Source organism: Myotis myotis, unplaced genomic scaffold, assembly GCF_014108235.1.
Source record: "Myotis myotis isolate mMyoMyo1 unplaced genomic scaffold, mMyoMyo1.p scaffold_m19_p_11, whole genome shotgun sequence".
In the NCBI taxonomy this organism is placed as follows: Eukaryota; Metazoa; Chordata; class Mammalia; order Chiroptera; family Vespertilionidae; genus Myotis; species Myotis myotis.
Window position 1 is genome coordinate 30,226,684 of NW_023416315.1, and position 26,774 is coordinate 30,253,457.

The window sequence follows — 26,774 nt, forward strand, 5'->3', positions numbered from 1 at the left end:
TTGCCTTGAGTGTATTTGCAATCTAATAAAATGATCAACACTTTTTTACGTAAAGATGAGTCAAGCCTGCTGGTGTGGCTCAGTTGGTTGAGCATCGTCCCATGAACCTGGAGGTCATGACGATTCGATTCCCAGTCAGGGCGCATGCCTGGATTGCAGGCTTGATCCCCAGTAGGTGGTGTGTAGGAGGAGGCTGATTGATGATTCTCTCTCATCGATATTTCTATCTCTCTTTGAAATCTATAAAAACATATTTTTTAAAAAGATGAGTCAAATACAGTTTATGATATAAGTTTCAAATTGTGGAAATTCAGATTATGTGCATCATTCATGCATTGTTATAGAGAGAGAGGAAGCAGTTAAAAACCCCAATCTCCTTCTCAGGATGGTGTAATAGAGAAGGATTGATCAGTTACTGTAGAAGATAGTCATGCAAATATGGAGTGAATTTTGGGAAAGAATTTTAAGAAGCGTGTCTTACCAAACATGTCACTTTATTAGAAAAATTAATATTAGGGAGCCTCAACAATAGTTCTTATACAGATATTGAAATACATAAGAAGTTTTGTTTTGTTTTTGAGAAATTGAGTAATAAGAAAGGTAGAGGTACAGGCATGCAGACGTTTCTAAAGCAAAGACTCACAACTACACACAGACTAGGTAAAATTAGGTTTACAGTTGTGAGTACATGAAACAGTTTATTTTTGTATTATTATTTATTAATTATTATATTACTTTCCATACAACAACTTTGTCCCACCTTGTATAGTCACTTACATAAATTAGGTCCTGGAGAGGCATGTGATCACAGGAGGGGGAAAAGACAAAAACATAATTACTGGAGTGAAAGTAAAAAGTCAAAGAAGGGCAGAGCGAGGCTCCTCAAACATTTTCTATAAGTAAAATATTCTTGAAGGGAAAACTGGAAAGAGTTCACGCTGAGGGTAGTACTCTTAGGTGAAGGAGAAAGGGAGTCTGAGAGTCAGAATACTGCGTGAGGTTTTTCAAAGATGGTAGGACTTGTGCTGAGTGTTGAATGGTTAGTGCAAGTGGCAAGAGGGATTTTGCAGTTGGGATGCACTGTGATGGGACATTTTAACTGGAATTATAAACCCAGATAACCTAAATCTAATTTATCAGTTTAATATCAAAATTTGTGATCCTTACAATTCTGTCAACTCTATTTAAGGCCTCATTTTTTATAAATTACATTTTAGTACCAGAAAAATAACTATTATCAAAAGTATTTGAGAATTAAAAATGAATACTGAAATGAGAATATAGGTGTGTTTGGCTTACTTAAGAGTTATCTCTTGACCCTGGCCAGATAGCTCAGTTGGTTAGAGCACATACACAAATGAATGCAGAAATAAGTAGAACAACAAATGAGTGTTTCTTTTTCTCTCCCTTCCTCTCTCTCTAAAGTCAATCAATAAATATATATTTTTCATAAAAAAGAGTTATCTGTTGCCGTATAACAAAGTACTTCAAAATGTAATGACTTAAAACAACCGTTTTATTTTGCTCATGGTTTTGAAGGGCAGGAATTTGGAGAGTGATCAGTGGGTGATTTATCTCTGATTCAGTGACATTCGCTCTGGCAGCTGGGCCTGAAGGATCTAATTCTAAAATAGTTTCTTCCCTCACATGTCTGGTACCTTAGTTCTGCTTGTCTTTTCTTTTTCTCTCCAGGATGCGAAAGAAGCTCTCTCTATTCTCACAGCATGAAGGTCTCAAGTTAGTTGGGATTCTTATATGGAGGCTGGGTCCCCCCAAAGCAAACATTTCAAATACTTTCCAAGAGACCCAGGTGGAATTTTCCAGGCCTTGAATGCCATTTTGATTGCAGTCTTTTAGTGAAATCCAGATTCAAGGAGATTGAAATACACTGTCTTCCCCTGGGGCATGACATGCATAATCAGATAAGGATAGCGTCAATGACAGCCACTGCTGAGACAACCTACAGCATCCAACCTGCTGCTCCTCTTCCAGATTTATGGCCATCCCATATGCAAAATATCCTCACAATCTATCAAGACTCCCAAGAGTCTTATCCCATCAGCCCAACGTCCAGAACCTTATTTAAATCAGGTCCAGGTATACCTAGTAGACGAGGTTTGTATGTGTATTTTCTCAGGTACAGCTTCTTGAGCATGATTATCTTGAGATAGAGACCTGACAACTAACGAGACAAGTTATCTACCTCCCAAGCACACACCAAACATAAAACGGCATAGGATAACAGCATAGACACTCCCTTTCAAAAAGCTGAGAAATCCAAAATACATAGCAGTCAGGGTTTCATGGCGATTCTGAAATCCAGCAGAGCACATATTGCCAGTTTCTTGTCTAGAGGTACCCGGTTCATCTATGGAGATGATTCTCTGAGTTCTTAGTTCTGCTATCTGAGTCCCTATTTATTTTCCAGGAAAAAAAGATAGTGCATGTTTTCTGTTAAGCAGTTTTCTCAGACTCCTACCTTCCCAAAGTAGGCTGTGGCTTCAACAACATCTTGTCATTTTGTATTGTTTCTGTCCCTTTCAGCCCAACTGAAAGAGTTTCTTTAAAAACGGTGTGCTTGCTATGTGCCAAATTACAAATCCACTTAATTGGTCGAAAGCCATACCTGTATATCTCTTTGGATAGACTTTCTCTAACTTGGGTTGCCTTAGAAGCTGATGTCCTTAAGATCGTTAAATACTCTATTAACTGAAAGAGTTTATAAAACATATACTTACGAGCCTTAGAAGTCCTACTAGGTGCGGCGTGGAGTATTTTTGAGTTTTTAATAAAGAATCTTAGTTACAACCTCATGGTCTTAAGCCATTGGTGGTGCCTGGATTTTATCTACTCCCTGAAGTCATTTCTTGAGAATTTTAATAGGATGGACTGAGGATGAGAAACAGTTTTATTTTCAAACACATCAAGTCCTAGCTCATTAATATTCTAAGTTTTGCTTGAAAACTTAAGTTCCTTCCTTAATTCTCTCTGTCTTTTTTTTTTTTTTTATGAGCAGCTAGAAGATATAAGTGATACTTTTCAACATTTTGCCTAGGAATTTTTGAAAAATGTAGGATGGTATCATGAGTTCATTAGGTACCATTTATATCTTTCATGTAACAAGATGGAACAATGTCATCCCCAAAACAACTCTTCTGGTCACCATGCTTACAATACCACCAGGTAGCTTAAGTTTAGGAGTAGTATATATCATTTACACTTTATTTTTATTATTGTTAATAATGATAGTGAAATTAAAATGGTGGAAGTGAGATTTTACAAAGTGTACAAATGCTATTAGAGTTACTACTTATACTTTTATAATTTCAATTTATGAAGGTTTTGATATCAACTGGAAAGTGAGAAACTTTTAGTAATGTCCATTATTTTTTCCCAAGCCCTGACTTCAGTACCAAACATATATTATGGATTTAATGATAAATTAATTAATAGTAAAAAAAATGAGCACTTTTTAAGTGCAGAGAAAGATCAAACAATTTCATTTGAAAGACTGGTCAATAAAAATATGAAAAATTTTTGAACATTTTTTTAATCCTCACCAAGGATATTTTTCCATTGGTTTTTAGGGAGAGTGGAAGAACGAGGTAAAGACAGAGAGAAATATCAATGTGAGAGAAACACATCACTTGATTGCCTCCTGCACGAGTCCTGACCAGGGCCCAGGCCAGGGAGGAACCTGCAACCAAGGTACATGCTCTCGACCAGAATCGAACCTTGGATCCTTCGGTCTGCAGGCCAACACTCTATCCACTGAGCCAAACTGGCTAGGGCTTTACGAACATTTTTATTTTAAAAATAAAACTTAAAGTAAAATATAGTCTAGTCAGTGGTCGGCAAACTGCGGCTCGTGAGCCACATGCGGCTCTTTGGCCCCTTGAGTGTGGCTCTTCCACAAAATACCACGTGCGGGTGCGCACGTACAGTGCGATTGAAACTTCATGGCCCATGCACAGAAAGCTACTTTGATTTTTTTTACCGTGGGTGAGCCCTGGTCTAACTGTTCTTAAGCTTTTTGTGTTCAGTAGGTGGAAAAATATATAATTATTCCAGCCTATATCTTACTACACTAGGCCAACTGCTGCCATTCACTTTATTGCTTGGTATTTCTTTATTGCTTGGTATTAAAGTTATAGTATGTGGTGTAAAGAGCGTACACCAAGAATTAAGAGACACAGCTCTTCCCCCACTCATTAACTCCTTACAAATCATTTCATACATGGTGTTTCTCTCATTTGCTTTCTTGTAAAAGGACTTTTCAAACAAGATGATCTGTGAGAGTCTAAATTTATGTTTTGTTGATTACGTTTGTCTATCCCTAATTCAAGGATGCCTTCATTTTCACTTTTGATATTCAAAAAGACTTGAATCATAAGATAGAAGAGTCACACCAAAATGGGTCCTTTGGAAGTGATATTGAGAGTCAATAAAAATGATTTCTATATAGATTATGGTAACTTCAAACCTTCTTTTGAAAGTTTCAAATGTGTAAAACATACTGAAAAATGAAACCATATATATTTTTTAATGAAATAAAAACTTGCTTCCCACCAAAGCTAAGTCTCTGCCTCAAACAATTTCTATAGGCCATCCCAGAATAAAGTAAGTTATAATTCTGCTCAAAAACCAGTAAAAAGAACAGCAAATAAGTTTAAGTATAACTAGATTGAGGCATTATTTGCTACATGTTACCATTTCAGAAATCCATATAAAAGCTTTGTATTTATGTAGTAATTATGTAAGCTCTTGTTACAATGAGGCCTATCTAAGAAATTCCATTTTCCTCCCTCCCTTCAAGAACTTGGGATGAGTACTTCAGTGTCAATCAAATCAAATTAAAACCTTTACCCCCATGTTTAAACCCAATGTCTTTTCTTCCTCTTCTAGCTCCATTTCTAAGTGACCCTCCCTTTTCCTAGCAATTATTATTTATTTCCCACATTGCAACAATTAGCAAATTTAAGGTAAGTAAACTAGCATATTACTGTATGAAGTAATTAGCAGTTCTGACATTTTCATACTGTTTTAATGAATATTTTCTCATTGTGCAGTTTGAATTAGTTGAGTCCTATTCGTCCTTTCTGGCAAAAAGCTGACACATGCTTATGAATAAATTCTAGGTCTCACTGACAGAATAGTACACATTTTGAGGCAAAAATGGCGATTTCCTGAGAATACTTCCTATAGACCTATATTTATATGATTTATCTTAAAATAAGAACGATGCCTGCATTTTCATTGGGAAGACTTTGACTCCTGGTCGAACATTTAGACAAGTTATTTAAGTCTGAATCTCTGAGCTCGACTCTCCTAAAAAAGTTCAATATTTTTAAAATTTCCATGGCTTGTTACATATACTGTTTCTTTTAAATTTTTATTGCTATGAGTTTATAATACTGTGTGCTAATTAAGTTGGTTATATCACTGTATCCTTAGGGGAGCAATTTTTGAAAACGGAGCACTTAAGTTTGTGAATATATTTTAATGAGATTTAAATTAAGCAAGGTAAGCATCTTCAACAAAAGTGATTAAGGAGAATATGTAAGGTGGCAAATTTGCTTCACTAAGGCAACGTTTATTTGCTTTAAAAAATATTTTTAACAAATTAAGGAGGAGGGGATCTAAAGTATATACCTTTTGAAATGGAACATAGTCCTAAACTGGATTTAAAGCCTTCAGAGAGAATAAATCATGATCACTTCTTCATATATTTTAAACGTATAAGAATGTAATCAATGCAAGTGGGGCATAAAAATCTAAACTAAGACATATTAAATGTATGGTTTTATTAATAAATTTAAATGCACAACAAAACTCTTATTGTGGGTTTTAGTAGTATTAGGATATCTGTTGTCCTTACTTAAGTGGCACCGGTGATAGATGGCATTTCTTCTCATGTTGGTGATATTGCATATATAAGACACCCAGCCATCCCCTGGAGAAGAGACAGGCAATTGAATGGATTTGAATATAAGCTGAAACCATACATTGGTTTTGCAGTATTGTACAATCTACCTAACATCGTTGCACCTTAGTTTGCTCAACTATATGTAGAGTAATATCCAGTCTTTCAGTAACTTCAGTAAGTTAGTGTTCTTCCGGGTGATCCAGCCAAGTTTCAATTCTTGCCTACTAGCACGGGGTCATTTGACCGGATGTGTGCTGAGGACTGTGACACATTCCGTTCCATGCCCTGTGGAAGAACCCAGGAGCGTATATTTGACCATGGAAGATATTCACTGTGATGTGGAGAATGGACTGCAGAATTTGGTGTAGTTTTCCCACAAGTCTAATGCAGTGTTAGTTTGGAGGGTTTGTGTTGAAAACTAAACATGCTCACTCTTCTTACCACTCTCCCACCTTATACAATCTACACCTTGAAGTACCCTCACATATTTTTAGAGATATATTCCTATTAGGTATATTGAGTTTTTGATATGTTGCCAAAAATGGGACAACATAATTACTGACATAATTTTAGTAGTAATTAAGTTACTATAATAGCTGAAGGATAATCTCTTTTCTGCAAAGATATTGTTTCTGCTGTTTTCAAGAACTTCAGAGTTCCTGCTTCTTCACCACTGATGCATCCACAGTAAGCTTTAAAGAAAATAAGACAGGGCAGAAAAGATTTATAAATATTTGATTTTCCTAAGCACAGAACTAAGATTTAATTTTGTCAACTTGGAATCTAGCACAATGTTTGGCACATAGTAGGTGCTCAATAAAAATATATTCAAGAAATGACTGAAGTCTGGCCAGTGTTGCTCAGTGGTTAAGCGATGACCTATGAACCAGGAGGTCACAGTTCAATTCCTGGTCAGGGTACACACCCGGGTTGTGGACTCGATCTCCAGTGTAGGGCATGCAGCAGGCAGCCGATCAATTATTCTTTCTCATCAATGTTTCTATCTCTCTCTCCTTCTCCCTTTTTGAAATACATTTTAAAAATATTTAAAAAATGACTTTAAAAGCTACTTTGATAAAAATGTTCATTTTGAACAAAGCATTGTAATACATACCACGGCACTTTTTTTTTTTACTCAAATTGCTCTGATCAGAGTAAAAGAATCTGAAAAGTTGCTGTTTGCAAAGAAATAGCCACTTGTAATTAAGAAACCAATTCCCATCCATCTTACTGTCTTATCACCTTTTATATTTTTAATATGTCACTGAGGTTTATCTTTAAAAGTCCAAGAGCAAATTGCTTCAGGCAGTGACTATAAGTTTGACCATATGGGCATTATTTTGCAATCTACATTTGAAATTGAAAACCAAATCTCATGCTCATGTTTGATAAAACATGGACTATTTTTTTCCTTAAGGTAAGGGGGAAAATCCTGCTTCCATAAATTTTTAAAGTGCAAGTCAGTAGGTTAAATATTAATTTGAATGTCTACAATAATGGGGACCTCTGCTATTTAAGGAAGTCATTATTCCAATGTGTAGTCAACAAGCATATTGATTAGCATTAATTCCCTACAAAAAGTCTCCAGTCATTTTTAACATAAGTTTTTCCTCTTTAACAGTAGCCTGAAGCTTGCCTTTTTTTTCTTTTTGTCAACTTAGCAACAAATTTGCAATTAATCATTTGCTGATTGCAATGAATGGTCTGTCAATAATATGCAACTTACATTGCTAAAAGGGTTATACTGAGTTTTATTGTTTTCTTTTTGTCTTGGGGATGCTTTATTTAGCTATATTTCCTAGAACAGATTTTGAATAGTTGTTTTAAGGTACGGTATGCCAGTTTTAAAGAGACACTACAGGCTGCTCCTAGGGTATTAATCAAGATATGTCCTAACTTTCTTTTGGCATTATAATATTTGGACATCTGTTCTGACTCCTTATATGTGAAATAAAACTCATACCAGATAGTAGAATAAATGAAGGGTTTCATTATCTTAAATGTCATAACATTTGTTTGAATTATCATGTGTAGGTTTTAAATGCTGAAATTGTCATCTTGGTTTTGTTTCATCTATTTTGCTGTCCTTTCAAAAGTCTTTAGCCTGAAAAAAATTCTTTCTTTTCTATTGCATTAATAATTTAAAAGAAATAATTTACAATTTTATGCAATAACAGTGAAATTGTTGTGCATGAGCTATATAGTCTGGTAATTGCTAAAAGCATAAATATTTTACTGAGAGAAACATACCCTTTTAAAGCACAAAAGGTTTCTTATTGTAATGGCAGTGTATTTAGTGACAAATGGTGCAGTTTTAAAAAGCCATTTGTTGACCATTATTATAGTTCTCTTTGTATAAAGATATTATAGATTCTTAGGTATTCTCTTGTTAAATTCTTTTCCATTGTATGTATCAGAAAGGATTTGTCTCTGATTGTATGGTGTCACTAATTAGTGACAACTACTTTTAAAGACTCATGCATCAACCTGAAATATAAAAAAATATATATATCTGGTCTTTTCATTTAAACGACAAAATTAAATAATTTGATTGTGATAGAAATCAATAATACTATCAAATCTGACTTAAAGGACCCCTTAATACCTTTTCCTTTCTCAAGAGCTTTTTTTTAACCAGTAGGATAGCTTTATCCTGAAGCCCTGTCACCCACACCCACTCGGCTTGCAAACACTGGTAGCACTACCTAGTGATTTAGTGTCTGTATTTTCATTTCACATGAGAGCAAAAGAGTGGCATATAATTTGACATACATAAAATGATTTAACTAAACCATGGAAGCAAAGTAGTACTTTACAAATGTATAATTTTGAATATCATGGGCGCTTTCATCCTTTTATTCACTTTGCATATTTGATGTCAGACAGTCAGTGATGTTTTGCCTAGCAAAACATGTCTCTCCAAGGTGGCACGTAATATTTTGTTTGTGAGAATAATTTATGTGCTTGTAATTCGTAAGTGAAACCGTTTTTATAAATGTCACTTATTTGAAAAGAGACATGAACTAAAGTTTAGATTAAATTTATGCTCTTAGATTTGCAGAACTGAGTACTTTTTTTAAAAATCTTTTTTGGGTAGTGGGCTCCTCAATTAAAACCAAAAAAATCTATTAAAAGTATTAAATATAGATCATCTCAAGCTGTTGTCATATAGGAGTTAGGCATCTAAAATTTGGTCATTTTAGCCCAGCCAGCATAGCTCAGTGGTTGAGCATTGACTTTTGAACCAGGAGTTCAATTCCAAGTCAGGGCATACGTCTGGGTTGTGGGCATGCAGGAGGCAGCTGATCAATGATTCTCCATCATCAATCATGTTTCTATCTCTCTCTCCTTCTCCTTTCCTCTCTGAAATCAGTAAAAATATATTTATAAAATAAAATTTGGTCATTTTATGAAACACTAAATAAATGAAAATATTATATCAGTATATATAAAAGCCTAATATGATTGCTAAGTGTCTGATTGATCTCTCGACCTTTGGTTGACTGCTCGACCAGTCACTATGATGCGCACTGACCACCAGGGGGCAGACACTCTGACTGGTAGGTTAGCTTGCTGCTGGGGTCTGGCTGATTGGGTCTGGATGAGATGGGCCGGACACACTCTGGAGCCCTCCCACAATCCCTCCCCAGCTGGCTGGCCCCCATCAGCCCCGATCGGGACTGGGTGAGACAGCTCCAATTGGCCCCGATTGCTGCCCACGGCCACCTGTGCACAAATTCATGCACTGGGCCTCTAGTTAATATATAAAGTGGTAAATGGGCTAAAACTCTAAATTACTGTAATATAAAAATATACTCTTTTAAGGAAAACTTCCATAAGACAACACACCTTAGTTATACAGCTGCTCTAAGCAAAGGGACCTTATAATTTTACATTATAAAGTAACATTTTCCTACATTTTAAATCTTCACAGCCCTTAAAAGCTTGAAACCAATATGTTGGTGCCAAAATAATATAGAATTTTTGAGCAGCTATGTACCTATATTAGGTCTTATGTTGGATTTGGCATTTGATTAAGATCACAGTACTCTTTAATTGCTCTATGTGTACATAGCCATGACATGTATTTATGTGATGATTATTTTTTCTCTTCTTAGAGTGAATAGTAATAATTTTATAGGGGAGAATTTTTTATAGTAAGTACTAAATCCTAGAAGACATTATACTATTCGTACCCATGGATTAGCAAGAGTTACTGTCTCTTCTTTTAAGGTTTCAAATAGCAATGGGAACATGAAACTCCATTTTTTACCCATAATTTATTTAAATAAACATAATTGAAAATTTCTATTTTCCTAATCATAGAACCAGTTTGCTAAAAACATTTATATAAAACTACTTTATCAGAAATAGCAACATAGGCAATTATGTCTCTATCAGAGTGTGCGTTGATTAACATTCAAAATAGATGTATTGGCAATGGTTAAGTCTATATAACATTGAATAGTTTTACCTTTTGCAGAATTTGACTGTGGTTATTATTATTTGTTGCAATATACAAATAGTGTAATTAAAATATTTTTATTATTTTAATTCTTCAAGTTTAGCTATCTTATTTCCAGGTATCATAAATATGTAATATTATTGTGATTTTTCTTACTATTGAATGTGAAATACCAAAATGACTTAAATTTCTTGAAGTGTTACTTTTTGAGGTGACACATGTCTTAAGTGTACAGAATCAATAACATGAGGTATTCACAACAGTTTTGTGTTTGTGAAATTACTTTATAATGGCATAGGGGATTAAAATATTAATTAGAAACAGATGAATTGTGGGAATAGATATATATCAAGTAGATCTAAATATTTTCAAATATCTGAATAGAGTCCTATAGATAAATAGGTTTTGAATGGTAGAGTGGTCAGAGATGGAAGGGCTTAATAGCTAAGCTTAAATTTGGAACTTTGATGGCACCAGTAATTATTACATTTAAATAAATAATAGTACTTAGGATGGATTTTATTATTGTGTTGTATTATTCTAAGGAAAAACCATTTGGTGCATCCCTGTAGTAGTTTAGGTGAGATGTGATCAATTCTGGACTAAGACAAGGACAATAGAAATGGATAAAAAGTAGATTGACAGTGTGGTTATTGATTAAATGTAGGAAAAAAGGGAAAAATCATAAATAACCTGAATTGTGAGGAGCTTGGAGTTGGACGATGGCATCACTGATGCAAATAACGGTTTTGAGAAAAGGATCCACTTTGGGGGAAAAGATAATGTTGAATTTGAATTTTCATCACATTGCATTCATGGCAATATAAAACATGGGTTTGGACACATCAAACTGAATGGCTGCAGATATTGAATTAGATTTTATCAGAATAGTTGAAAACTTTAAAAGAGAATGTAATCAGCCCTGGCCTATGTGGCTCAGTTGGTTGAGCATCATCCTGTGTACCTAAGGGTCAAAGGATCCATTCCTGATCAGGGCACATGCCAAGGTTTTGGGCTGGATCCCCAGTAGGGGATGTGTGGGAGGCGGCTGGTCAATGTCTCCCTTCCACCTGTCTCTCTCAAATCATTTTTCTTTTAAAGGGAGAGTGTAAGCAAAGATAGGGCAAATTTAAGACTGAGTTTGGAGAAAATGGTGGGCAGTGCTGAATGTTCCAGGGATCAAGAGAACAGTCCTGTGAAAGGCTTTGGTGTTTAGTGATTTGAGATCATTTTCTCATGCTGTAAAAAATTTTTATGTATTTTTAAAATATGTTTTTATTGACTTTTTAGAGAGAGAGGAAGGGAGAGATAGATAGAAACATCCATGAGAGAGAAGTGTCAACATCTATGGCTGCCTCCTGCATGCCCCTATTGGGAATTGAGCCTGTAACCCAGGCATGTCCCTGACTAGGAATTGAACCAGTGACCTCTTGGTTCCTACGTCAGTGTTCAAGTGCTTGAGCCACACCAGCTGGGCTCATGCTGTGAAATTTTTAATAACTTTGGTTTCTCGTCAAAACTGTCAATAAAGTAGGCCCCAATATCACTCAACAAAGGTCTTCAAATAAATATATAGCATATTTTTAAATACTTATTTTAAAAATTGCTGGAAAGATAAGGAAAATCCAGGGATAAAAACAATTGTATCAAATTTTCATGAATGAAATTACTGAAGAAAAACTAGAAAGTGTTTTTTTTTAAGCTTATATGCAACTTGCTAGTGAAGACTGTTTTTCACTGTTATGTTTAAAAGATAATACATGTAAGTATTTTAAAAATCTCATAACTTATGAAATCAGAAATCTGACACTTATAATAAATTTCCAGAGACAAGTTTTACGTTAGCATATCCAAATATAATAAAAAGGAAATAATCATCACTGATGTTGAATATCCTGTATATTGTAGGTATTAGTTTGACTTATTTATGCAACTATTTACTTCCTTATTTCTTACCATAACTTCAGACAGGGGAAACAGTTTTCATAGGCTCCTACTGCTAGCAAGTGACAGAGAAAGGATTCTAATAAGGACTATTTTATTCCATATTTCTAGTTTCTTTGATATTTTTCCCTATGAAAAAATTAACTGGTTGCTTAACGTATAGCAAATAAAATAAAAACTAACATTGGACTATTGAAGTACCAAAATGAGAATTACTCATCATCATAAATAAACATTACATAAATGCGTTCATATATTTAATTTAAAATTTGTATCTAAATATTGATCATTATTGGCTATTTTGAAAGGGAAGGTGAGTTCTTTTTTTTTTTTTTCAGAGTATCTATCATCAATAATTAAACCAAGAAGTGTTGGCAAGTATGTGGAGAAAAGGGAACTCTCATGCACTGTTGGTGCGAATGCAGATTGGTATAGACACTATGGAAAGTGGTCTGAAGTTACTTTAACAAGTTAAGGAAGGAACTGCCTTATGACCCAGTGAATCCACTTCTGGGTATATATCCAAAATAACCCAAAACACTAATTCAAAAGAATATATGTTTCCCTATGCTCATTGCAGCATTATTTACAAGAGCTAAAATATTTAAGCAACCCAAGTGCCCATCAACAGACAAATGGATAAAGAAGAGTGGTACATATTTATTTTGGTTGAGTACATACTAATCTAAATCTTATGCTCTTTAATATTTGACAGCTTTTCTGGGATTTCAGTTTTGAAACTGTGTGGTTGCCTAATAGTTTTAGTTTGAGATATTAACCTTGTAGTATTTTAATTCAAATGGAATGTTTTTCCAGCTATACCATATGCATCTAAAAGATGCTTTCTAGTTCTTAAGTAAACATATTAATCTAGAATATATGACAGTGGCTTCCTTGACTTCTCCTCCAGTGTATTCACAAGATAGTAAGTGATTGGAAGGATAAAGACTTGTTATCTATACAACTTTGTAGAATAAGAAAAGCTTTTTGAAGAGCAACAGCAAAAAAAAAACACAAATGCCGGGAGCCGCTCCATCCTTGCTGTTTCAAAGGACCTGGCATATATGGCATACTGTTCTTAATATGTCTGCTCACCTTCTTGGCACTCTGTGTTTTTGAAAGGGAAGGTAAGTTCTGGAGAGAAATTACTTTGTTTATATAGCAACATATATAAGTTTTTATTTGAGATTCTAATATTCTTCTTAATATTTTCTGGTTAACACAGTGTTCCCTAATATTCTCTTTAACTATCAATCTATTCAACTACTGGCTTACTTATTTGAAAGCTATTGACACACAACATCACATAATTATAATCACGTAAGTTCATGGATTCCATAAATAATTTTAAGCAGGCTTTTAGCCATTCAGCCTTTCAAAGACATAGGCAATAACTGTAGTCAACAGACATATTTTACCATATTATTTGAGAGCAGCTATTATTCTCTGTGTATGTGTCTTTCTACTTTTTTTTAATATATATGTTTTATTGATTTCAGAGAGGAAGGGAGAGGGAGAGAGAGATAGAAATTCCAGTGACGAGAACAAATCATTGATTGGCTGCCTCCTGCACGCCCCACGCTGGAGATCGAGCCCGAAACCTTAGCATGTGCCATGATCTCCTTGTTCATAGGTCGACGCTAAACCATTGAGCCATGCCAACCAGGATGTGTATACTTTTCATAGTGATCTTTGAGTCAAAGTCAAGACTCCATAGGAAATGTTAAAGGACTAAAACTCAGCTTCTCATTATAGAGACCATCAAATGTGCTAATTTTTAAATCTGAATGTGGGTAACACAGTTGTATCCATTTAATCTTTGTGTGCACTTTTTAAAACTAGATTTTAAATTTCAACAAAAAGTTAGGCAAAAAGCTTCAATGTGACCAAAGAAGACTTTGTCATATCTGCTGAACTTCCTATTCATTTTTCTATCACAGCAGGAGGCACAATATCAATCCATTTACCCAAACCAAACACACCAACAAGTCATTTCTGATCCATTCCTTTCCTCTTAGCACTCAATCAATGCTCAATCAATCATTAAGGCCAGTATTTATCTATTAACTATTTCATGAATAAGTACCTTCTTCTCCATAAATACATATTACTACTGGTCTAATTCAGCAGTTATTTTATGATTTCTCAATATTGAGCCCACCAAATAAATCATCTATACAGTATCCAAGTGACTGCTCCAAAATGCAAATATCATGCCCTGTTTAAACCATTTCCATGATTCCTTATTTTTAGAATCTAGTATCAACTCCCTAACATGATTACTGGCCTTTTCTCTCTGTTGTGTAGAGTTAGAAAAAAAAAAGTATGTGAGAGCAGAATCTCAAGGAAGACCGTTACTGAAGAGACAGGTAGAAGAGGAGTAGATGGCCAAGTAAAGTGAGATAGACTGAATTGGAAAGTAGGTGGAAAACCAGGAATTGTTCTGATTCGAGTCAAGGCAAGAGAACATTGAGAAAGAGGGAGGAAGGAGAAAAGGGAGGAAGGAAAGAAGGAAGAAATGAAAAGAAATTGGGTAAAAATTGCCATGAGGTCAAGGATATAATTGATAATAGAGTGATGAGTTACACTACACACAGCATTATGATGATAGTAGTGGAGGCAAAGTTAGAAGTCACAGTCAGTAATTTTAAGTAGTGAAGTAGAAAGGCCCACTGCAGTGTGTTAGGAAGACAAAGGAAGTGAAATCAGACATACTAGTCAGGATCTTTAAGAAGTCTGGGTGAAAGGTAGGAAGTGCCAGAATTTGCAGGCACAGGAGGTTAAGGGATTTTTGTTTACATTATTAATACCTAAGCAATTTGAATGTTAAGGGAAAAGAGCCCGTAGAGAGGGAGAGGATGAAGTACAGAAGACGAAGGATATAAATTCTTGATGAATTGTGGTTTCTAAGAGATTGAAAAGGGATAGGATCCCCGCACAAGCCCAGGGAATTGGGTTAGGATGGAGGAAGGAAACTTCTATTATAACAGAAGAGATGGTGTGTTTGGAAACAGTAACATGTTAGGTTTGATGACAGCAGGATGCTGGGAAGTTCCTTTGATTAGCTTTGTGTGTGTGTCTGGCATATGAGGCCACCTACATATGTGTGAAAGAATGATAATGTCTAATATGCCCCACTGTTGGCCAACTAAAATAGAGGGCTTGAGCCCACTATAGATTAATAAATGAAAATTACTATCTTAATTTATGTACAGACAGAAAACCTAAATAGATCACAGAAAATACTATTGGCATATGTCATTTACATTCCCTCTTTGATGAAAGACATAAAGACAAACTATTTTAATTATTCCAGTTTTATAACACATTTTCATATCTCATTGAACTGGAGATACCTGCCTTAATTATTTTACTCTTTTTTTAAAAAAAATTGATGGTTATTTAGAAGTTTAATAGTTTTAGATAAAATCAATATCATTTTTGTTTTTGTATATTTTTTCAATATCATTTTTTATTCAAGTTGCTTTAAGCACTTGGCCAAATCTTTTGGTATTTGGATTACATATGACTTGATACATAAATTTTGGAAGTGTTGGAATATTTTTAATAGCATGTCCTATCTTTTAAAAAGATGTATTTTCCTACTTAATTATATTTTCTCATACGGCTCTTAGTAGGATCTAAAGTTTCCATCACTTTAGGAACACTATTCCATTTGCTATACAGAATAATATCCAAATATCTTCACTATAATACTATAAAGCGGTACCAGTATTCCCTTGTAAAGATAACAAAGCTGTGACTCACAATTTGCTCAAAGTCACCAGTCTGGGAAGTGAACTCTGTCTGAATTCACAGTTTGTCCATTTTAGGGTGTGTAAGAGATGCTAATTAATTTGTTTCCTAAGAATTGCAGTGCATGGAGACAGAAAGAGCAAACTTCATATGAAAGAAAGCAACAACACTATTTTAGCTTTTTCTTATTTGTTCTCTTTTTGGAGAATCCAAAATATGGCTGCTGGATAAGTTTATAGTGTTTGGCAGTTCTCTTTCAAGCCCCTTGGGATTATGCCAAAGGGACAGGCCCCCATGAGAATTTAGTCTGAATTCTTATCCAAATGAACACCTGCTGTCATTGTTCATTATCAATTCTGGAGTCAGCCATGCCAGCTCTCTTTTTGTGGTGGAACTCATTCAATACAAGGAAAAGGCATGCCAGTGTTCCTCAGTTGTCTTTCATTTTCCCTCTATTTACTGCATTATCCATTGCCTAAGTATGTTGGAGGTAGAGCTAACATTAAGTTTATCTTGGCTATTTAATAGTTGGTTTTTAGGAGTTTGCTCAGTTATCATCCAGTCTACTTAAATGGTCTTCTTTTGATACTCTTCTCTCCCCCAATCCCCACCCTCCATCCCTGTTTATCTTCCTTTGGAAAGGAAGAGCTTTGTTATTGAAAAAAATATATGCTTATAAAGCAAATTATACTATACAATCTATTTTTAAAAGTCTGAGTTCTCTAAATTTGCAGAAACAAATAATTCAAACAGAAGTAAATTCAATGATAGTCTCCCTATGGATAACCAATATTGATCATTCATTCTTGGTACTTGATTCATATTCCTTTGCTTTTGTTTTATTGTTCTGCTGGATGTATCCTTTTAATTATGAGGTATTCTAAATTGATTTTGGACCAGATTAGTGTTAAAGTCAAAATAAATTATTTTTTTAAATCAATGAATGATAATGCTGCATAATATATCATAAATAGCCAAGCCAAGATTTTTTCCATAATTTCATACTATTGGACCAATAAAAGTGAACCATCTTGATTTTCCTGCTTCGTAGCAAACCAGGAAGTTGACTATGTATACATAACAAAGTTATATCTTAGAACATCAAAAAATAGAGTGTTATTTTGGTAACTTTTATTTGTACTCATCCATACTTTTGTATTCTTTTCACTTGTGGATTAATTCAATTACTCAACAACTTTTAGAGGCTAAAGTGTACATAAAAGATTGCATTTTTGTCATGGCTCTATCTTGTAGGGAAAAGCAATGCTCTGCCATCTGCAGTGGGCATTGGTCCCTCTCTTGTTGTGCCTCATGCTTTGTTATGCATGAATAAGCACATTAGCCTTTTCATTTCATTCATTAGACTTTTAGTCCTTGATTAGTGTTTTCAAAATTCTCTCAAATACATAACTTCTTTACTGCCTTTGTGTTTGGTTTTTCTTTTTTATCTCCACTATGAAACAGAATTAACAGTTAATCACAACAATAGCCCCATTTCTATTGAGATGGCTGCTAAATATATTAGTTCTCATTGAAGTGATTAATCATGTGTAGATGAAGAATGGGAAAATATCTCCTTTGGAATAAGAGGGACTACTGTTAAAAGTCAGCAAGAATGGTTTGTACTTGAAAAGCTTGAATCACAGTACTCCACCAATCTCTCACACTCAGTTCAATTCTGTCTCATAGAAACTGATTTTTCAAAATTAAAAAAATAAAGAAACTCTGAATGGATTTCCTAAAAGGAAGAAACATCTATTAGAATTCAGAACTCATGAATTTGGGGTCTTAGAGCCTAGTTACACTTGTCACCAATTCTCCAAAAAGAAATTTTTCTATTTGTTGATTTTTCTTGAGCAAGGTAAGATATATATGTCAGAAAGTTGCTTGTGGAACAAAAAGCTAATAATGACACATCCAAAATACTCTTAGCAAACTTTGAAGTCATGTAGTATATTTGCCTTGACTAGATAGGCATCCTCATACTATCTCTTTATCATAATTACTTTCAAAGGACTAAGAGCTTTTCTACCTCATCATTTCTTCACTTAGGCCATCCTTCCGGCTCTGGAATAACAATATTTTTAACTAATTTTTAACATTTATGTTCATATGCTCTATCTTAAACATACTTGGAGTATGAGGCCAGAGCCAGTTATTAAAGGGGATATATAAGTGAAGTAGAAATCAATTCCTAGAAGTAAATATAACAAGTGACCAATGGTGAAATGGTGACATAAATCAGTCTTGCACAAAAATGTAAATTACATATTTTTGCCTAATTTCACAGCATCTTCTTGGCAATGCTATTGTTAAGAAGCAGCTAACTTAAAAATGTTATTCATTCCCTAGCCCAGTGTTGGTGAACCTATGACATGCGTGTCAGAGGTGACACATGAACTCATTTTTTTGGTTGATTTTTCTTTGTTAAATGGCATTTAAATATATAAAATAAATATCAAAAATATAAGTCTTTGTTTTACTAGGTTGCAAATATCAAAAAATTTCTATATGTGACACGGCACCAGAGTTAAGTTAGGGTTTTTCAAAATGCTGACACGCCGAGCTCAAAAGGTTCGCCATCACTGCGGATTGACTCCATGGATAGAGCATTGGCCCATGGACTGAGGAATCCTAGGTTTGATTCCAGTCAAGGGCATGCACCTTGGTTGCAGGCTCCAGGGCCAGGTGCACGCGGGAGGCAACCAAACCATGTGTCTCTGTCACATCGATGTTTCTCTCTCTGTGTCTCTCCCCCTCCCTTCCACTCTCTCTAAAAATCAATGGGAAAATATCTTCCGGTGAGGATTAACAAACAAAAAAATCCAAAACAAAATATTATTCATGAACGTTTTTATCTTTATTTCCATAAGACAATAGGATCCTAAAATGTCCTGCTCTTCTTTTCTGTTTCTCTCCTTAGGATGCCTCCATTGCACACAGATTCCACATCATGAGAGAAAAACACCCAGAGAAATTCAACAGTAGGTAAGATACAAATGATAAAATTTATAGTTATGGTTGCTGTTAATAAATTATGTCATAAAATGGATCACCATATGGTGTAAAATATTTCACATATGATAACTGAATAAGGCTTGGTGTGTAAGCATAAAGACAAATGTGTAAATGAGTTCAAACTTTCTCCTTAGGTTTTAATGTGGTCATAATGGGAAATGAAACATGTTCATCTATAGTCCATTGTCATGAGCTGAAAAGAAAGATTCTGACACTTCTATTATAGAGAAATGATGAATAGCGATATTAAAATATTTCTTCTAATTAATTTTTTTCAATGTGCACAAATCCATGCACCAGGCCACTAGTTATTATCTAAAAAATAGCTACTTTTTATTTATCATGTACTATCTAATAAGCAATAAAGTTAAAACATTGAGCAAAGTCTTTTAACTGTGAACTGACAGAACTGGGATAGAACCCACACTTCAAACATTTTATTCTAGAGGCCCAAGGCACAAAATTCATGCAAGGGCGTTGGCCCCGGCCCCCGCCTGCTGCCTCTGTATCCTGGGGCCTCTGCCGCCTTTGCCTCAGCCCCCCCACGCTGCAGCTTTGTCTAGAAGGAAAGACTTCTGGAAGGACTTTTGGTCTAATTAGCATATTATGCTTTTATTATTATAGATTGCATCCCTCTTCAAATTTAAAAAGCTTGATTTTCATAAGCAAACAAATGAGATACATGATTGAGAAAAGCTTGCTATATTCAGAAAAAATATGTATTTTGGATAGACAGTCAGCTGTCAGAACTGATTACTGCTCAGTAAAATAGATCATGAACTGGTCTTTATGGGAAGATAAATTTAATACAAATATTCACTTCATATTTTGCATTTTAGTTACTGCATGACCAATTCTTTTATTAAAAACTAGAGGCCCGGTGAACAAAAATTTGTGCACTCGGGGGGAGGGATTCCCTCAGCCCCACCTGTGCCCTCTCCTAGTCTGGGACCCCTCAGGGGATGAACACCTGGTGGCTTAGGCCCGCTCCCTGAGGGATTGGGCCTAAGCTGGCAGTCAGACATCCCTCTGGCAGCCCGGGAACCCTTGGGGGATGTCCACTTGCCAGCAGGGAGCAGGCCTAAGCTGTAGTCGGACATCCTTAGCGCTGCTGAGGAGGCGAGAGAGGCTCCCACCACCACCGCTGTACTGGCAGCCATCAGCCTGGCTTGTGGCTGAGCAGAGCTCCCCCTGGGTGAGGCGCTGATGGCTGTTTGCAGGCTGGCCACAGCCCCTTCAGGTTAGGGGTTCCCCCTGGGGTGCCTGGGCAGCCTGGGTGAGGGTCTGATGGCTGTTTTCAGGCTGGCCACAGCCCCTTCGGGGTGAGGGGGTTCCTGCTGGGGTGCTTCACCAGTCTGGGTGAGGGGCTGAGGGCCGTTTTCAGGCTGGCTAAGCCCCACAGCAGGGACCCTCACCCCATGAGGGTGTGGCCAGCCTGGGTGAGGGGCTGATGGCTGTTTGCAGGCTGGCCACAACCCCCAGACACCCAAGCTCCCAGTGGAGGCTGGCTGGAAGCAGGTATCTGGGATTTATTTATCTTTTATAATTGAAACTTGGCTGCCATGAGCAGAAGCCACAGCTGGCTGTGGGCAGGTGGGAAGCTTGGCTTCCTCCATCACCCGGGCAACCAAGCCCCCTGCTTGCTGCAGCTCCATGGCTGCCAGCCGTCATCGTGGTTGCATTAATTTGCATACAGTCACTCTGATTGGCTGGTGGGCGTGGCTTAGGGCATAGTGAAGTATAGTCAATTAGCATCTTTTCTTTTATTAGTGTAGATAGGTCCTTTCACAAAAAGAAAAGAATTGATTCAAATGAATGTAACTATATGTATGAATCGAAGCAAACTTTTATAAATCAGTGCAGGTGAGACTATTCTACCTTTTTATACATGTGGAAATACTTAAATTAAAAATTAATACAAGTTGTCAGTATACATTTGGTAAGCATCTAACAACTTTAATCTAGTAACAGTTTTAAAAAAGCAGAAACTAGTATTAACACTAGTATTTATGGAGAAAGCCAGGATTCAGTAATTGTAAAAATTAAAGAGATGCTCGAATAGTTGTTGAGAACTTGTAAGAATTGTAGAGTGAAAAGAGTAGGATATTATTGGTTTGTTTTAACCCTCAAAATCTAAGCTTTATAAACTGTGGTGCATCTCTAAATAATCTATTTCCTCCCTATTCTTACACACTGTGTGCTGACTTTGAGTGGCTGAGAAGAGAGAAAAAGTAAAGTAATATGTGATTGTGAGATTCATTCAAAGCGTATGATGACTCAGACAATACATGTGGACTCTCACTGGCAGAGATCTCCAGGTTTATGAAGCGCCTATGTTATTTACTCTGCCACAAAGCAGCCCCGTGGGTGGGCACCACATGGGCATTGTTGGCACTTTACTAGCTTTTTAATTCAACTGTTTTCAAAATATTTTATTCCTTAAAGTAAAATGTACCTTGAATTGATGTTGCAAAAGGACTTTATATAGGACCCTATCCCTCTACGCTGGTGGCACCCTGTATGTATATTCCTACACTATATATGCATACCTGAGAATTTTTTTAAAAAATTGAAATATTTTATTACATTTTTCAATTATAGTTAACTTTCAATACTATTTCACATTTGTTTTAGGTGTACAGCATAGTGGTTACACATTCATATAATTTATGAAGTGATCACCCTAGTAAGTCTAGTACCCTCCTGGCACAATATATATATATTACAATATTATTGACTATGTTTCCTAAGCTGTATTTTACATTCCCGAGTTTATTTATAACTACCAATTTGTACTTTTTAATCACTTAACCTTTTCCACCTAGTCCCCCAATCTCCTCCTATTTGGCAACTATCAGTTTGCTCTCTGTATCTATGAATCTGTTTCTGTTTAATTTGTTTATTTATTTTGTTCTTTATATTCCATATTTAAGTGAAATCATATGGCATTTGTTTTTATCTAACTTATTTCAATGGAGTTAAACTCAACTTAAACCACAGTTTTTAACTGGATTAGGATATTTACAAAGCTTTCTTCATGCATTAGACTTGAAAATTCCTGTCACTTTGTGAATAATGAACATGGGCCTCTGATTTGATGCTGCTGAGTAACTGTATATTACATAGATATCATGGTGGGACTCTAATCCTTATATCGTGTGTCTAATATTGGCTTCAACTAAGTGGAAATTGAACCAGAGAAATATCAATGCTAATGAAGTACCTTATTCTTTTTTAAATCTTTATTGTTGAAACCATGTCCCCTATTTTCCCCCATTGACCCTTTCCAGTCCACTCCCCCCTCCCGCCGCTACCCAGGCCTTTAAAAACTTTTCCTTCAAGGAGAAAAGCTTTGATGACCAAAATTAGTCTAGCCACTATATTATATGTGATATTTTCCTCTAACATGTAGACATCGACACTTTTTCTGATATTCAAGGAAATAGGAAAAGCTTTGGCTTCACATCCTCCCATTTCTAGAAGGAAATATGGCTATCGCTACTCTCCCGGAAAAATGGGGCAGAGGAAGTGAATTATCTTTGGCTTCAGTTATACCCATTTCTACAGTTCATTTCATGAAGTTACAAATTCATAATCAGAATCACATATATTAATGGTCAGAGCCAAGGACTCTATGGTCTCTGTATTTGGTTTGGTTGATATTGTGTCATGAATTTTATTTTTTATTTGTGTTTTTTTTTATGGAAATCTTTTTATTTCATGAGGCAACGAATTAAAATTTTAAACTGCTATAATATTTGTTTTGTTTTATTAAGTCCAAAGAAACTTTTTTCTAAAATTTCTACTCATTATTCCTAGCTTTGGTCCCTGGAAGAGTTCAGGATAAGTTTGTTCTTTCTTTCATATAGTATCCCTTCAGATATTTTTTCCCTTTCATTGATTAAGATATTACAGATGTGTCCTTATCCCCCCAATGTCCCCTCATCCCCCCAATCCTGCTCTTAACCTCACCACCTGTTGTCCACATCCATCACTTATACTTATATGCATGCATACAAGACCACTTATTACACAACTGCCTCTGAAAATCCTTATATTTATTTTAATAATGTCACCAGTATATTGACATAATTTTCTTACATGTAAGTTCATAAAAATATTGTTAAAATGTTAAAATTAGTTTAGATTTTTTTAACTCTAGACTTTAGTGTACTACTGTATATGAGAACCATCATAGTAATTAGTTTCATGATTAGTGAGATCCTTTCTGATTTTTTATTAAATTTATCTATTTAAATGTTTTAGCAAAACATATAGAAACTTATTTCTTCCCTGGCTGCTGGAGCTCAGTTGGTTAGAGCATTGTGCTGTATACCAACATTTGCAGTACTATTCATGGTCAGGGCACATGCGTAGGTTTCAGCTTCTGTTCATGGTTAGGGTGTGTGGGGAAGGCAACCAATCGATGTTTTACTCTCACCTCTCTCTCTCTCTCTCTCTCTCTCTCTCTCTCTCTCTCTCTCTCTCTCTCTCTCTCTCTCTCTCTCTCTCCTCTCTCATCAATAAAAGCATGTCCTCAGGTGAGGATTTAAAAAAAAGCAACAACATTTCTACTAGTTATTTTATGTTTTGCCTTGAGTTCTTTCTTACACTACAAATCATAAATCATGGAGTTAGGGTTTGCTTTTTCTCTCCTAGCTCAGATAGCTATAAGATTTGTTTCTAAGAAAATGTAAAAAGTGTATATGTGTGCATGTTTACATAATGTCTTTAGAGGAATTAATAGAAAACGTTTAACACCGGTTATTTCTGGAAAAGGGAACCAAGTCATTGGGTGGAGATTGATATTTTATTCTGTTTTTGTGTACCGTTTGAATCTGTGCCATGCATATTATAAGTTTAAGTAGAAAGTAATCTAATTGCACATTTGTACCTATAAGATTCATTTCTAGAACATTTTTACTTTATAAGATTTAATTTTATTTCATAAAAGAGATGAAAATATAGTAGATATTAGCATTTAGTAATAAACCTTGGATGTCCTCAAAATGAACATATTTATTAATGTACATAAAACCATATGATCAAATCAATTTGCCTATGCTTATCCAATGCCATCCTATAAAGTGTTCATGTGTCGATATACATACATTAAAATAGGTTTCAAGCAAAATAAATGCTGTTTGGAAAATGCAGCATGCAGTGTACATCTTCAGGATTTTCACAATTTAATAGCCCATTAACAGCTTTAAGGAATGCACATGGGAATAAAAGTTTAATGATGTTTAAGGCAATTTTGCATAAAAGTTATTCAGCAGAGATAGAGACGAAAAACAGAGAGAAATGCGTAGGGAGGAGGGAGAAAGTAGAATTAAAAGTATAGAGACGTGTATCAATATATTTATGTGATACCTAAAATTTTGACAGCACATATATAAGAATGCCAATATTTATGATCTTCCCTCATGTCAGAGGCTAATGAATTTTGTTCCCTATAATAATTTTCATTCTTCTAATGATAAAAACATATTATTCACATGTATTCACTTAATTTTTATTATCAATTGCAATACTACTTTATGACGTTCCCACTGCCCAGTATGTGGTTAGATGTCATTTCCAACCATATATTTGTACACTCTGATGTGATGTGCTTATAAAGTGTAAAACTACATCTTGTTGCAAATTATTTGTAAATTTGGCATATGGGCAAATCTTGCTTATATAATTTAAAGAGAATATTTCATTTGGAACAATAGTAACATAGAAAATGCCTTCTAGATTGATGTAGCTCACATGTGTCTAATGTGTTTTCAAAGAATGCCAGGGATATAGGAGGTGCTCAATGTACTATTGGCTAACAATATTTTAAAATTACCATCAGCTCTAAAATTACATATATTACCAAGTTAGTTAGGCATATGCATTTTGATCCACACTTTTGTAAGTTGTCCTCATTTAGAATTAGAAGCATTAGATAATTCCTAAACTGTAATGAAGCATATTTTGGATATGAAAATTTTCTAAATTTCTATGATGAAGGCATGCCAGTTATAGAACAGAGCAGTTTCTTTCTTACAAGGACAGATTTTCAGATTTCAACATTGAGACAGGTTCAGCCATAGCACTCTTTCATATTTTCAGGAATTTGCAAATGGACTCTTTTAAGTACTCCTAATAATGGCGTTTCAGATCAGATCTCTTGTTACAATAAATCATATGCCATTAATATTATCCTCTAGCATGCTCACCTTGAAATTCATTTATATTTCAAAGAACATGATGTTTCTAACATTATCTTAAGGAAATTAATTACCAAAATATATAGTTCTGGTCTCTATGCTTCTTATGACAGAAATGGAAAGAACTGGGAAAGATAATGATTTTTCCGGTGCTTAAGAGAGTTCTGGTTGAGAGCTTTATCTCGTATTCTTTTAAAAAGTTCTGTGTAAATCTAAGGTATTGTTAAAAGGAAGTATGCTGTGTAACTTTCTAAACTTTAAGATATTCTTCAATCAAACTAAATTTAAATAAATGTTTACATTCTCTTAGACTCAAAACAAAACAAACATTAAAGAATTTATGCATCAATTTAAAACCATTTAGTACATAATATTGGTATTTAAATTATTTATATAATTTGACTAATACTATGTACCATTAAACTTACATTCTTATAATTCACATACATTACATCTCTCCTACTTAGGTAGAGCAATTTAATTCCTGCTTTTGATAAATATTGATATTAACAATTGTTTACCAATTAAAATATGTATCTATTAAAATGATAAGTATAAAGGCTTATAATATTTTGGGGGATATTTTATAAGTAAAACATGACACCTTGACAAAGACTTGCAAGTAAGACACACAATGGAACTAGCTATAGAAAAAGTATTGGTGGTCTAACAAAAAAGTTTTAATATTGTGGGCATAGCTTGTTGTCAAGGAACCAGTTCAAATTCTTTTTAAATTAAATTTATTGGGGTGACATTGGTTAATAGGATCATAGAGGTTTCAGGTGTGGACTTCTATGTTACAACATCTGTATATTGCACTGGGTGCCCACCACCCAAACTCAAATCATCTCTGTCACAATATATTAGGCCCCCTTCACCCACCCTTCCCACCCCTTCCCTCTGGCAGCCACCACACTGATGCTTGTGTTCACAAGTTCCAATTTTATATCCCACATATGAGTGAAATCATATGGTTCTTAGCTTTGTCTGCCTGATTTATTTCACTTAGCATAATATTCTCAAGGTTCATCCATATTGTTGTAAATGGTAGCATTTCATCCTTTCATATGGCTGAGTGGTATTCCATTGTGTGTATGTACCACTTCTTTATTCAGTCCTCTACCAAATTCTTTTTTTTTTAAATATATATTTTATTGATTTTTTACAGAGAGGAAGGGAGAGAAATAGAGAGTTAGAAACATCGATGAGAGAGAAATATCGATCAGCTGCCTCCTGCACATCCCCCACTGGGGATGTGCCCGCAACCCAGGTACATGCCCTTGACCGGAATCGAACCTGGGACCTCTCAGTCCACAGGCTGACGCTCTATCCACTGAGCCAAACCGGTTTCGGCTACCAAATTCTTAATAACATTTGCTAGTAAACACTAATGGCCTGCAATACTCCACAAAGATGCTGTTTCATTAATTCCACAGTTTATTTTAAAATATATGCTCTCTAA

At 35.1% G+C, this 26,774-nt stretch overlaps 1 protein-coding gene across 3 annotated transcripts in view; it reads left to right on the forward strand.

The window, feature by feature from the left end:
• DGKB (diacylglycerol kinase beta) overlaps nt 1–26,774 on the forward strand; it is a 527,879-nt gene that overhangs the window by 266,879 nt on the left and 234,226 nt on the right. For all 3 annotated transcript variants that reach the window (XM_036328013.1, XM_036328012.1, XM_036328014.1), the window contains one exon: nt 19,015–19,079. In XM_036328013.1, coding sequence (XP_036183906.1) covers nt 19,015–19,079 — 65 coding nt within the window. The remainder of the gene's footprint in view (nt 1–19,014; nt 19,080–26,774) is intronic.